This window comes from Habropoda laboriosa, unplaced genomic scaffold (assembly GCF_001263275.1).
Source record: "Habropoda laboriosa isolate 0110345459 unplaced genomic scaffold, ASM126327v1 scaffold33, whole genome shotgun sequence".
NCBI lineage: Eukaryota > Metazoa > Arthropoda > Insecta > Hymenoptera > Apidae > Habropoda > Habropoda laboriosa.
Genome location: NW_017100187.1, coordinates 1,536,407 through 1,550,848, shown reverse-complemented (window position 1 = coordinate 1,550,848; position 14,442 = coordinate 1,536,407). Strand labels below are relative to the sequence as shown.

General features: G+C 41.1%; 1 protein-coding gene across 1 annotated transcript in view; it reads left to right on the top strand.

Moving 5' to 3' along the window:
• The window catches only part of LOC108579470 (liprin-alpha-1), a 37,950-nt gene that overhangs the window by 15,269 nt on the left and 8,239 nt on the right, over positions 1–14,442 (top strand). Inside the window, exons 2-5 of the mRNA XM_017943015.1 lie at positions 12,742–12,843; positions 12,946–13,110; positions 13,373–13,447; positions 13,534–13,629. Coding sequence (XP_017798504.1) covers positions 12,742–12,843; positions 12,946–13,110; positions 13,373–13,447; positions 13,534–13,629 — 438 coding nt within the window. The remainder of the gene's footprint in view (positions 1–12,741; positions 12,844–12,945; positions 13,111–13,372; positions 13,448–13,533; positions 13,630–14,442) is intronic.

Here is a 14,442-nt window from a genome sequence, read left to right as displayed (position 1 = left end):
GCCGCCTTCGGCCACCGTGTACCAGCGGTTTTCAATGCGCCTCTTGTTCGCCTGAAACCAACCCGATGAAATTCCCCCTCCACCTAGATAATTAGCGTAAATGAAATATTCGACCGGGGGATATGTTGAGGGATAATTAACCGCTTCGCCTAGCAGATTCCTCTCCTTTTTCTTCTTTTTTTTTCTGGGATTACGGGTTTGCAGCGTTAGGAAAGTGACGTTCAATTTTCGAGTTGACGATGGAATGTACGATCTTGTAGATTTTTATCAGACGATCGGGGTGTTTTGAAGAAGTTTTTCTTTGGAATTATTTGTTCGTGATTCTTCCAGGATTAGTGAGACAGGATGCATATACCTACGCACACGGTTTTTTTTTTTCTTTCAAAGCTATACAATACAGGGGAGCGGGAACGAGGTCCAATTTGCATATACTTGTCGGTTTTACGGACGATTTAGAGCGAACGAAGGATGAAAAGGATTGAAAATCGGCCCCGATACGAAACGAGGGACGAACTCGAAATTCATTCAAGCTTTTTGTACTCTGTCGAACAAAACGTGGCCCAATTTTTCAGATTCCCGATAATCGGTGCCACCTAGAGCTGACCCGTCTCTTTTCTCTCTCCCTCTCTCTGTTCCCCGTGTCACGTGATCGATTGGATCCTTCCATTTCACGTTGAAATACTATACGAGATGGAAATTTCGATAGTGGTGGAAGATTTGTCGAGGGAAGGAATTTTTTTTATTCGGTATCTCGTCGATTGTGGAAAATTCAGGATCAGTGTGAGAAATCGACGAGTTCCACGGATGTGTAGGTTGAGAACCACCTGTTTAGAGTGCACTTGCAAGACACACAGTGCCGTATATAGTTGGAACGTTAGTCTCATATCCACCCACCACATTATTACCGACGACTCCGGTTATACGATTAATGCGCAAGCTGAATTCATCGCGCGCGATTGTGCAAACTCGAAGATCGTCCTCCTCGAGGAACTTTGGGAAGTTACAATTGCTACGTGCACCCCTGCTCGTTTTATCTCGCCCCGTATTGGCGAGAAATTTTTCAGTTTAACCCTTTCTCCATCTCTGAACCTATGTTCGACGTTTGCCAGTCGGTATTTTCATTTTTTAAGCAATCAATTCTTTGTCAGAACACTCTGTGAAATTTGGGAATTGTAAAGTGTACCGAAATTATAAAAAAAACATCTGAGGATTATGGAAAGTATAGAAATACTTTAACAAGCAAAGATTAACAAAGTTTAAAAGTTTGAAAATAAAAAGCTCCTATTGCCAAATTACTCCAAGTTTTAACTTGAAGATTGACGGTGTTATCGAGTTTATATTTTCATTTTTTAAACACTCAATTTTTGTCAGAACACTCTGTGAAATTTGGGGATCTGAGGATTATGGAAAGTATAGAAAAGATTAACGTTTGAAAAGGAAAATCTCCTATTGTCAAACTACCCGAAGTTTTAACTCGAAGATCGGCGGTATTATATTTACTCTCCGTTGGTGAATTCCTTCGTATTTGTACTGATACAATTTTGCAAACATTGACGTACTCATTATCGAGATCTGTAAAAAGTGTGTCGAACATGGTCCTAGTTTCTCGTCGAGGATGACGTTTCTATCTCTCTTCATACACGTTATCTCTTATTTTTGCTCAGGCTCGTTAGCCGTTTTCCATGTAAACCGATAGAACCGATATTCTGTGTCACCGAGCCGGAGAAGTTTGAGCTATATTGACTTCCCTTCACATTCCTCGCATCTGTCCGCGTATTGGCATTGACGATCCGCCTGCCGTATCCATTTCCCCGTTTACCTTCTCGCAATCTCAACCCTTTCAGGGACGAATTTCTTCAAGTTTGGAGAAAAATCAACTGCAACAACCTCGTTACTCACTCATACTAAACACCCTCAATTTTACTCAATTATAAAGTGATTTTACTATAGGGTAATTCCGGGAGAGACGGACCAGGCAAGTGTTTCCTACATTATCACCATAAAACACCGAGAGCCACGCTCGATCGCTTTCCGTAAAACAAATGTAAAACAAAAGAATACCGACGCGTTCCACATGTGGCGGATAATGTAGGAAATACTTGCCTGGTCCGTCTCTCCCGCCGGCCCATCTCTCCCGGAATTACCCTATCTGTAACATATTACAATTAAATATGTTACAAATAAGTAACATATTCCAATTTTTTATTGAAATAATTTCAAAGAAATTAAATCGGTGCAGTGGTAGGAGTAAAATTGTCATGTCAGGCTTTTATCGTTCCGTTCAATCTTTGCATATTTATTTACATAAATCGTTTGCCGTATCTCTGAGAGATCGTTTGATGGCATGAATTTCCGTTGGAACGGCGGAAGATATATTATCTAGAAGTTGGACGAAAGAGCTTGGTATTTGCGCAGTAGCCAAGTCGAACGGTAAACATCTGGTGCATATTACACTCATCTGGAAACTGTTTGTCGTATGTTGGCGAACAAACAGAACTATGCCCTTTATGAGTGAACACAGCGATATACTTGTGAGAAGGTCTCCTCTGTGAGAAAACCGCAAAACGAGAGAAGAGGAGCCTTCGATTAGTCACCGGTTTGTGTGACTTGTCAGCGTGACTAATTACAATTATACTGCTAGCCGCAAACAGGACTGTTAAAAATACAGTCAATCCCGGCGGCACAGCGCGGCAGTAAGGTTAATTAGAATCGATCGTTATCATTGGCAACAATGTCGGCAATTAAACGCAGTTTAATGAGACACGGGTCCATTACGATCGCTCGTTAACACCTTTGTGCCGGCGGAAAAAGTAAGAGTCGAAGGAAAGATAGTCGAAAAGTTACAATCGAATATCCTACATGGATCTTAAAATCTAAACTTTCCACCGATTTCTCCAATTCTTCGATCTCCAATGATAAATCCTGGTCACAGTTAACCCTTTGACTGCGGCGCACTCTCGCACAGCGCGATATTCGCTATGTCAATCGCTGCGACTGGCACATCGCTGTGCTCACTGACTAAAATAAAAGAGTAAAATAAGGTGTTACGGTAAGAAAAATGTGGAGAGCGTATATCTACGCCTTTCGTATATATCGATAAATCCGTGAGAGCGCACATATACGCCCTTCTATGTCAAAGGGTCAAGTCTCTCTTTCCATAGATCGCTGTACGCGATAAAAGTGACCAGAGATCGACGAATAGAGAGCGTAAGTAGAGTGTGATCGATGAGGAACAGGTGCAGAGAGCAACCGTGTGATTTCGCAACATTATCACGCCTTATCTACCGTGTTTTATGTTTCACATTCGGCCGGGGGTTCAGTTAGCAGGCGACGCGAGACACCTCGCTACACCGTAACATGCCGTCGAAATGTCCGTCAGATGGGATGCGTGGGTGAACACTTTCCTTTTCGTAGGTGCCATTAAACAAGCTGCCGCGATCGTTTCGAACAGGTATACCTGCTCGAGACACACCTCGCCACGGCACACACGGCTAATGAGCGGTCAGGTACTCTCGAACATGTCGAATCCCGGTGGTTTCATACCAGTTTCGCCCTCGAATTAATTAATTTTCGTATTTTAATCCGTGCATTGATACCTAGCTCGCGTCGCGAGGTTCGAATGGGGACACTGGAGGAATTTCTTTCTGTCGTGGAAGATTGGAAAATCAAAATTATTATTATTCACCGGTGACCCTCGCGGCATTCAACGCGTTAACCCTTTCACTACTATTGGCGCCTGTAGGCGTTTTGAAAATTTGCTAACACTATACCGTTGTAGCCTTTAGGTGCACTTTCGCCTTAATTTTATCCACCTTAATTTAATAAACTGAATAAAGGGATACGGCCAAAATAAGAAATTTTGCAGCCGCGGTTAAAAATTTACCGTCAGTCACCCACAAAATCTGCCGCAGCGAAAGGGTTGATAGGTATATTAGCTATTTTCGAGAAACAGAAGTGATACAATTTTTCCGCTTCCTCGATCTCCCTAATTCTGCGTGAAATTAAGTCGCCAAACGACGGTATTTCCAGTGGTCTGCGACGCTGAGAATCTGCGCGAGGAGTAATCTTAGCGTAGCGTTGAACGATAGGAGGAAATTCGAAGGGAAGGAGATGAGTCGTTGGTGGTTTGTAAAGAATGATCGATCGGCGAAGGGTCGCGATCGTAATACCGCTTCACGTGAACGTACTTTAAATTCGCGTATGAATGAAGCCATTCGCGTGCAGTGATGATTCAGACGGGGCCAATGTGTAGAAGCGTGTTCCACCCCTTTCTCGTCACACCCTCTTCATATTTCTTTCTCCTTCTCTACCACGCTTTTATCCGACTATTTGTTTTTGCTCGTCTACCAGACCACGCTGCTGCCTTCTTCTTCTTCTTCTTTGACTTTTCGTTTGTTCACGGCGACGTTGCTCGAGAGAATGTTTTATTGATACACCGAACTGAGGTTTAAGGATACTCGTCGCATTTCTGGATCCAATATTATCCAAACCTCGTAACGTTAAGGATAATACTTGGATTAAATTGCACACGCTGGAATCGAAGATCAGACAGATAAATATCCTGAATGTTTGTTTAAACAACGAAAATTCTAACGATAGAGGACAGAGAATTGACTGTTTCTGCGACACTATCCAGCTACTATCGCGCGGCGCATAATTGGCGGCGTGCAAGTGTTAAGAATGCAAATTACAGGATACCGGTGGCCATTCAATTGCAAACATACGCACAAGTATGCAGCCAGCCTGTATTTACATACTTACGTAACCTTATCTTCGCGTGCATCTATTTGCTTTTTCAGATTTTCGATTTCTCCGCTTACATTTACTCTAGAAACCTTCGATCTCGTGCTTGCCGCAGAAAAGATCCTCTTAATTAACTGGAAGTTGTTAATTACTTCGAGAAATATAGCTGTTCACTCGTCGTCCTGTAAGTTTCAACGTTGATCAATTTTTCGAGCCAATTTAACCATTGTTTTCTAGCATTACCGTTGAAAAGATCGTTTCACGCTTCGTTTCGTTATCGTTTCCTGTTCGTGTGCACGTAAAAGAAGCAAAGAGATATCGACGATGATCAATTTGCGGTGAATTCCACGTTCTTGCCTGCTCTCGAGGTGTACGAATGTTTGTTAACGAGGACTATTAGATGGAAGTTATCGAAAAATAAAAGGTAACTCCTCCAACTGCGTAACAAGATTTTTTTTTATCTCGAGATACGCGAGATTACTGTTAAGTCACGTAATAAAGTGACGGTCGCTCATTATTATGCAGGTATTGCGCATTACATGCCTCCAGCTCATACTATTAAAATAGTAATGCGACGATATAAGCAGAGAGATTCCTCCACTGTACTAAATACCTCGCTCCCGGAGAGAGAATAATGTTCCTTCGCTGCACGGTTCTCTCTCGACGCATACAAACCGCGCTAGTTACGCTTAATTGGATGTTTAAAAAGAAAGAATCGTCATCAATTAACCCTTTCGGGCTTTATTTATCTCTCGCACAGTGAAAAGTAGAGAAATTCACTCTGCTCTACTTTCTTCCGTAGAAAATCAATTAACCCTTCGACAGTCTGATATAACTACGAATTAGAGCGAATGAAATTCATATTTTACACGCATCTTTTTAATAATTACGTCGTGTGTGATCATTTTTAAAGCACACAGGTAACCCTAGGTCACAGTTTTGATAATAATATCTCGCCCCTTTCCAACTTTCTTTCCAAAAATCTCTCTTGAGTTAAACTGTTCGTTATTTAACGCACTGCCCGAGTTTCACTCGGGACAAACTGTCGAAATAATTTCAATTATTATTCAATAAGTAAAGTTCAAATAGTAAATAAAGTCGCTAATATCGAATTTGAAAGAAAGTCTCTCCTCAATGGCATTAAATCGTGAAATTGTGTATTCCGTTTCCGTCAGATCTTCGAAATCACAGTTCATTAGATCTCCTTCGATCTCTACCATTCAAAGATTCAAGTTAAAAATATTCCACGTTTTTCTGCCACGAGAGCCACTCTTCGTCCCTAAAAACGCCAGATTTCACTCCTTTTGTTCACGTTTTCCCGAGCTACTCGGAGACACTGGAACTCCGTGGATTGTTTTCCAGATGTCCGGGAGGAGGATCTTCCTTCTTCCCCGGATCTCCGTTAAAAAATACACAATACCTATCGAGATGCGTTTTATTTGCATCGGTTGCATCTCGACGATCCACTGACCCGTTTCTTCTTCCTTGCATCTCTCTCTCCTGTTTCATCTCTCGAACGAATTTAATCCTCGGGCAGAACGAAGAAGCTGCGAGAAATTCGTGGAAGAGGAGAAGGAGGAGGTCAGAGGCACGATTTCACGTTCGTTAGGCTTTCGCGACTCGATAACATCCTCGAGATTGTGCCCGATGCAACTATTTATAGGTTCCCATTGCGACTCGTGCAATAATCGACTTTGGCTTTCGTCTCTGCATCTGGCACATTCAGCCTGCTCTCGTTCCTTAGTTCCCGACGTCGTTTTTCCTTGCTCGATCTCGTCTCTGCACTCGATACCTCGATTCACCATGAGAATTAAGAAGAAAAAAGAAACTCGTGTTCCTCGGTGATTGAAAATCGTCGGTGATCCAATTTCGGGTTTTTCGCCAACATTCTCAGGATTTACGCGTGCTTTTCTCTTCTGGTAGCAAGTTGAAAAATTGGGAAAAATCATTTTGTTGGACGACTAAAAAGATCGTCGGTGATTTCATGGGAATTTTTCATGGAAATTTTCGTTCACGCGTTTCCATTCTTGGCTAAGGTTGACGGTTCAAATATGTATAAAAGGCTTGGATATTGGAATTCCATCTCCGGTGAAAATTGGAAAAATCAGTCCCCCTTGGTCCAGCTGGAATTTTTATTAAAATTGTTATACGAATATTCTCACCTTTCGCCGCGAGAGATCGACGATCTACGTCCTCTATTCGGTGGATCTGGAAGGAAAATCTGGATCGGTTGTTCACAGACAGGGACAAAGTTTCTTTGTACGAATGCACTTTGGAGAGCAACGCTCCTCGGCCAAGAATAATCGCCAATGGAAAGAGTTGCTGGCTTTTTGAATTAAAACGCTTCTCGGTGTGATTGAGACGTAGTGTCGTGAGATTTATGAATGCGATACGTCGCGTGTGGAAATGCAGCGTGAAATATGAATGTCATTCGAGTGGAAAATTTTCTATAGTCTTCGGAAAATACACCAGGTTCTAATTCGAGGTTCTACAACCCTTACAAGACTCTTTCACTTTCCGTCGTTAGTTGTGAATCACCCTAACCACGATTCAATAGAACTATATTTTTACAAATTTCACTTTATTGCGAAATTTTCTGTCGTTCTTCGTAAATCGACCTTTGTCGCTGGCAATTTCCCGCGAATTGATAACAATCAGGCCGGGGCAGGTTGTTTGTCGAGTAATCGTTGGGATTTCAAGCAACGAAGTTGATTTTGCAACCTGTCATTTGAACGAACAACCGTTAGAACGTCGGAGAACGGAACGTGCACGGAGATATAAATAAACCGATGATCACGCCTGTAAAGAAACGAACGAATTCGGGTAATTGCATATTATAGTCGCGAAAATGGGACGTTTAACCGGGTAACTGCTTAATTATGACTTGTTACCGACGAGTCTAATTATTTTCCACGGTTGAACGCAGTAGAATTAAGCTGAACGAGCGGGCTGTTTCATGGGGATCTTTAGAAAATACCGCTAACTAGGTAATAAGCATAATTGTCAGCCGGTAAGAGTTTCCATCATCCTCCATTTGTCGTGTAACAGTTGTCAGCAATCTCTCTGCCCGTTATTTTTTTGTTTCGTTCTTCTTCTCTTCGAACACGTATCGAAAGCATCAGTTGGTAAGGTAGAAATTTTTCTACCACGGTTTTAATAATAATTACATACAACGGACGTGATTGCGTAGAACCGTGGTTCTATGGATCGGGGATCGTAAACTCGAGTGGCATTGCGCATTAATTCGATTCGCGTCTGCAATTTGCAGAGGCGGGACTGGTGCTATTTACAATTGACAGTAGAAAGTATCTCGCTGGATTCGTTCGAAGCGTTCTTTTTCTCTTCCCGAGGAAAATCTCTTCGATATTAATCGTCGATCTCGCGTGTCAAACGTCTTTCGGTCTTTCTACCGTCGTATTTTTTTATTAAACCAAATGTCACAGACAAACTAGACACGATACTTTGTTGAAACAACCGAGAATGGAAAATCACCGAAATCAGCTGGCGAATAAATTAAGCGAAATTTGAAAGTACAGTAGCTTTTTTACGCCGGTAAATTGTAAATTACAAGTGGCAAAATTTCAAGCAATCGTCTAATAAAAGATGTAAGAGCACGTATCGATGGGCGAGGCGAATCGAGGAGAATAGAATCTCGGTGCATCTATCGATTCCCTGTGGCTGCGTCACGAAGTCATCGTGGAACACAGCATCAGAACAGAGCGATAATTTCCACGCGATATCGATCGCGAAGTGACGCGTACGTAATATGAGATTTAAACTCGAATGCAGTTTGCACCTATGGTGCAACTAGGTATTGAAAACAGTTGTATTGAAGTTGGTTTTGTTTAAAACAAAATTTTTGTTCCTTATTATATTGAATTTTAATGTCAATCTGTTGAAAAGGACTACTAAATGTAGTTGTTTAATACTTGTTCGTTGTATAAAATCGGTTGTTATTCGGTATCAAGTACGATTAGTAACTTTTATAGCTTAATTGTATAAAAGATGAGTGTGGAGTAGTTGGCTGCATAGCGACAGGTTTTTATTGTAAATTTCTCCTAATCACAACAGCTCAATTCTCACTGTTTACACAATAAGCACTGAAAAGCGAAAAGAAAACACAGGACATGCGCCAAATGTCTCCGGACAGGCAACGCAACCTAATACTTAAGGACAATATTATATCTAAAGTTAACTATGTAATATGCAGAAGCACTTAAGATACAAATAAAAACTAAACTGTAAACTAGTTGGCTGCGTAGGACGCAGGAGCTACTCGTCGATCAGAAGGTGAAGATTCACTTGTCGGGGGACCGACAAAGATGGGTGACCGCCCGCCCCCTTCACTTTCAGAAATTATTATTAATTATCGATATTAATAAATAATACCAATTATAATTCCCCCTATCAATATAATGTATATGAGTAAAAAGAAATATAAATAGATGGATAATAAGAAATATGTATATAATAAATGAATGTACTGTACTCCATTATGATTAATAATAATAAACTATAATATATAGTAACACGATAAAAGGACACACACATAATAATATATGTATGTACTGTAAATGGTGAAGAGAAAGAAAAATGATTGTCATAAAGTAAAAGTAGATCAGAAAAGTAAAAAATATACATAAAAGAGAGAGAATGTGGAATCTGAGTTTAGGTTATGTGGGTGTAGTAACCTACTAATAGAAGTAAAGATGAGTTTAGGTAAAGATGATATAAATAAAACCAGTACAGAACAAACCCCACAGGGGTTAAAATGAATAATGTTTTCCAGAACTTGGAAAAATTCCTCTTCGCGTAGGGGATTAATTTCTTCACTTTTATTTATATTCAATTTGAACGTTAATCTGCTGAAAGTTCGGTTCCTTATACGGTTCTTCATGAGGGTTTTACAAAGAACTTTTATATAACAGTTTGAACAGTTATTTCTGGAACCGTTTCAATCCCTGGATGCAACCGACTGTGAGAGTTATCCAGGTGCAGTTCGTTAGAAGTGCACAACCCCTGCCTGTGCACCGGCTCAGATATTGAAATTTACATTTTTTTGCGAGGGGAGTTCAATTTCTTCCTTCTTCGACCATCAAGGGTGGAAGAAACTAATCAACCGAGCAGTTAAACTTTGCTTTCTCAAGCTTTCTTCTTCTACTTTCGGTCGAAAAGTTGGAGTTTTTATCAAGGAAAAAAAGAATTCTGTATATGTTTTATTCGTTTACTTATAAACGGTTGAAAGTCGCTTAGTAATACACAAAACAGTTTAACAAAAAGAAATATAATCCTACATTCTGTAGCCCGAGGGCAACACTCGCACTTATTCACAGATATCGAATAATAATTCCTCTCAAAGTGCACCGAGTCTCAATTATGCGTATATTAAATCGACGTGTTAACAATCGTTCCGGTATAAATACCGGTAAAAATCGCGCGGATCGTAGATAACGATGTCCCATGGTTAATTACTGTTCCAGGTGGGACGAGTTCTCGAGCGTGTGGATACACGTACGCGGCACGAAAACGTGGAAAAATTCATTTTAATTGCTGGCACAAGTTACACGTCGGAGGTTCCGTTCTTTGAGCTACTTGTTGCGCGAAGAAATTGTCGAATAAATTGCGACTTTCCTCTCGTTCTCTCTCTCTATATGTGCGTGTACACGTCGGAGCTCTTAATGATTCGATTCGGCCTTGTCTGCGAATATATCGATCAATTATACTCGAATACAGGTGTTCGACGTCTGTATGGAAGCAGAAATTGTGCTGCTTGTTATGTTAATGCATGCTAATCGATGAGTGGCAATTAAACCGAATACTAAATATTTATTCCCGTTCGGTAATATTTGCACAATTTCAAAAGTGATTCCTTATTTAATATTCCGGATTTTATTGCCATTTCTTCTGGAAGAATTTTTAGAAAGAAAAAAAACAAACCCGAAATGATGTAATATTCTATTTGGAAAAGAGTTGAACGGTCGAGAAATGGTTATTCAAGGGTCGGTTGTTAAAGCGAGAAACGAATGGGGAAAAGCGTCGTTAATTTGGCTTAGAGAGAACAATACCAGGCTTTAACGTGTCTTTTGTTGCTCCTATTTATTCGTGGGAATGTACCCGCAAATAGATGATCTTTCTAGTTCACGAGATTAGTTTCTCGTTTCTAAATCGCTATGATAAACTGTCTTCTCAATCCTGTAAATTATCAATCTACTCTTCCCACTTTGTATGTTCACCATCCACTTCACGAAAAAACTGACAAATTATTAATTTACTCTTTCACCTTACATCTTCTCGCGTTCGTCGTTCACTCAACGAGAAATGAAGGAAAAAAGACGAACAAGGGGAATTCCTCTTTTCTAAATCGATAATAACATAACGTATCCCTTAATACGGAGCGTTTGCGCCTAATTGCAGGCAACCAGTGGGGATTCCAAGGTCCCAGTGAAACACGATTCATACTATGCGACTCGTCATGCAAATTAGGCCCGTCCTCCTTCGTGTAGCCGCTTTCCACGCGGCCCGTATTTCCCGACGATTTCGTTCGTCATGCCGCCGATGGGCTAATAGGATTCTCCGACCGGGCTGTAATTAATCAGCCGTCGCGCTGGGGCTAATGAGTTCTTTGCGAATCCATCGATATCGCCGCCACTTGAAGACAATATCGGGTCGCTTGAACGGCCTTATCCATCTTGCATCGCTTTTTTTCCTCTCTTTTTTTTCACAATCCGATTGCTCGTTACGCCTTTTATGTAATCCGCCGCGATAATGGCGCAGTTTTTAATGGCGCTCTAGCTATCATTAGTCCACCGGGAGAGGCTTCTTCGTCTAATAAACTCGGTGAAACAACTATTTCTTAAACATTCGAGGATGGACATTCGAGTAGTATCAAGTAGGAATTCGAGTTTAGAGAAGGATGTTGAAGTTTGAACGAGGTATGCCGAGCAGGGAGAGATTGGAAATTTCTGGAATTCGAGATTGGCTAGTTGGAAGGCTTCGGAAAATTTAAGAAAACACGGTTCGAGGAAAGGATATTGGGGGGAATATAAGTTTCATTATGCCGCGGGATTGCTGGACGGCTTCAGAAATGCCTGGAGAATAAAATTTAAGAGAGGAAGTTGGAGAAAAGAAGTTCTCGAGGAGAGGAAATGTAGGAAAACAGATATTTCAAGGGTTCTGAGTAAATTCCGATGCATCGGTAATTTGACCATAATGATACAACTGAATCGATTAATCAACGAAACCTGAGAAAGAAAATTGCTCGAAATATAGATTTTCAGAGGGGACAATTCTTTCGAACTAGCAAATTTTCTCTGAAAATATTGTACACGTGTGTTCGAATAAACGGCTGTAAAGTCAGGGACAAGGGTGTAAATTTAGAGCGGGGCTGTTTGCTCCTTTAAAGTGCAAAGCAGCTGGTGCGGTGTTGTTTCCAACGTGGAAGGCCGTATCGATCAGCGGTAGCATTTATAAATAAAGATTTAACATTCTGCTGGAATGTCGAGCGGAAGTAACGCGTTCGAAGGCGTGTGTGAAACGCGGCTGAATGAAAAAGGTGAAAGTGCGGTTTCCCTGTCGTCGTGCTTCCCGCCGAGACCTGATCACTTTGACGATCGTTTCACCGAAACTTGGTCGACGTCCTGTCGATTAATTCTCCTCCATCGTTTAAATCGTTGCACTTGCACGATCCCTCGTCCTCTCTTGCTGTGCAGGTAACTTTCTCCTCTTTTTCGTTTTGTCCAATCGTTGTAGAAAAAAACTTACCATCTTTTTGTCTCTCACCGGTGAATTTTTCACAGGGGTGATAGGTTGAGGCCAAGGATTTTCGCCTATCGAGGCTGAAATTTTTCTATTATTATGCATGTACTTTGTCACCCTACTTCGTGCTTTCGTTAAAAGTGATAAAAAAAAAAGAAGCAGTGTGTTATTTAGGCGATGAATTCTTTTTGTTTTGGTATGGTATTGAGATGGTACTTCATTAAGATTTCTTTCTGATTGCAGGACTTTTCACAATTGTCCAAGGAGCTCGCAGTTGCCCGCGAGAACATCCTAGAGAGAGAGGAGGAAATCTCGGAGCTGAAAGCGGAGAGGAATAATACTCGTGTACGTACTCAGAACAGGCCTCTAAATGCATCTTATAGTTGGAAGGCTCTTGTACAACCGCGATATTGCTCACCAAGACGATTCTATTTGCCCCCACCGTAGCTTCTGCTCGAACATCTGGAATGCCTGGTCTCCCGACACGAGCGATCGCTTAGGATGACTGTGGTGAAGAGGCAAGCCGCTGCGCAATCTGGAGTATCGTCCGAAGTTGAAGTGCTCAAAGCTCTGAAAAGTCTGTTCGAGCACCACAAGGCTTTAGACGAGAAAGTAAGAACTTTCTGATCCATTGTTTGACGACATTGACACGTTCGCAACCTTGGGGCTGGATGCGGACTTGCGATTCACCCGTTTAACCCTGAAACTGGCTCTCTCGTTGCATACTTGATGAACTAGATACGCAAATAGATTTGTTAAATGTCCAAGATGCAACGAGATATACCAGTTGAGGAATGCACGTTAATTAGACGCGAGAAATTTCGGTAGATTTCGAATTAGAAAGAGATATCTCAAAATGGTGATTCGTTTTCAGGTACGAGAACGTCTGAGAGTTGCACTAGAGAAGAACAAGAGCCTGGAGGATGAGCTAGCCATTACCAAAGAGGAGGTACAATTCATTTTATCTAACTTCGTGTATTTTCTGACCAAACGATGGATAAATATGGTACTGATACATTTCGATCAAATTCACAGCTCCAGCAATATAAATTAAGCGGACACGCGCCTAAAGCTATAGAAGATAGGCCAAAGGAGAATGGACAAACGGAAGACGGGCAACAACAGAACAAGGTAGTCAAGAAACACCTCTACGATGCTGCACACCCATGTATAATGCACTCACATATATTTCACAAACACTGTTCCCTCATACTTCACGATCACATTCATCGTGCATACATGAAAAAGGGTGTTCGACACATGTTTAAGCGTCGTGGAATTGCATTTATGCGATATCTTCTCACTATGCATGTCCATGGTTTTTTATATAATTCACTTAGCCACAGTTTTTGTTACATAGACCGATAAAATTCGTTTTTTGCGTCATCAGGTCCCTGTCTCTCTCTCTCTCTCTCTCTTTCTCTCTCTATCTGTGATACGCTTCTAATCTTAGCGTTAGTTATTGATTGATTTCGAAGTTATTGGTCACAGATTTCAGCCCTTGTCCCGTGTATATCGGTTAGAAAACATACTCCGTGTCATCTTCAAAGCATTCGACTATCATTGTAACAATCTCCTCATATTTACCTAAAATTGAAAAGAAGTAGCGGGCAGTGTACCACCATTGGTCATATTTTCCCTTCATTTCAGTTTCATTCGTTCAGTTCTCTTCGTCTGCAAAATTCTAATTGAACACATTCTGAATCTAATCTAATCGTGGCACTCGGTGGTGTCTCGAGTCTCGACCGGAAGGCATCAACGATCATTCTTTGAACGGAGTTCAAATCTGTACCGATAAACTGACCATCTGTTTGATCCAATCATCTCTCGATCGTTTGCATCCACAATAAGAATGCGTATCCGCAATATAGCGTGCACGGTAGTGGGTTAGTCGCGTAGCTGCATAGATATCTATATATCTATATATATATATCTATATATCTA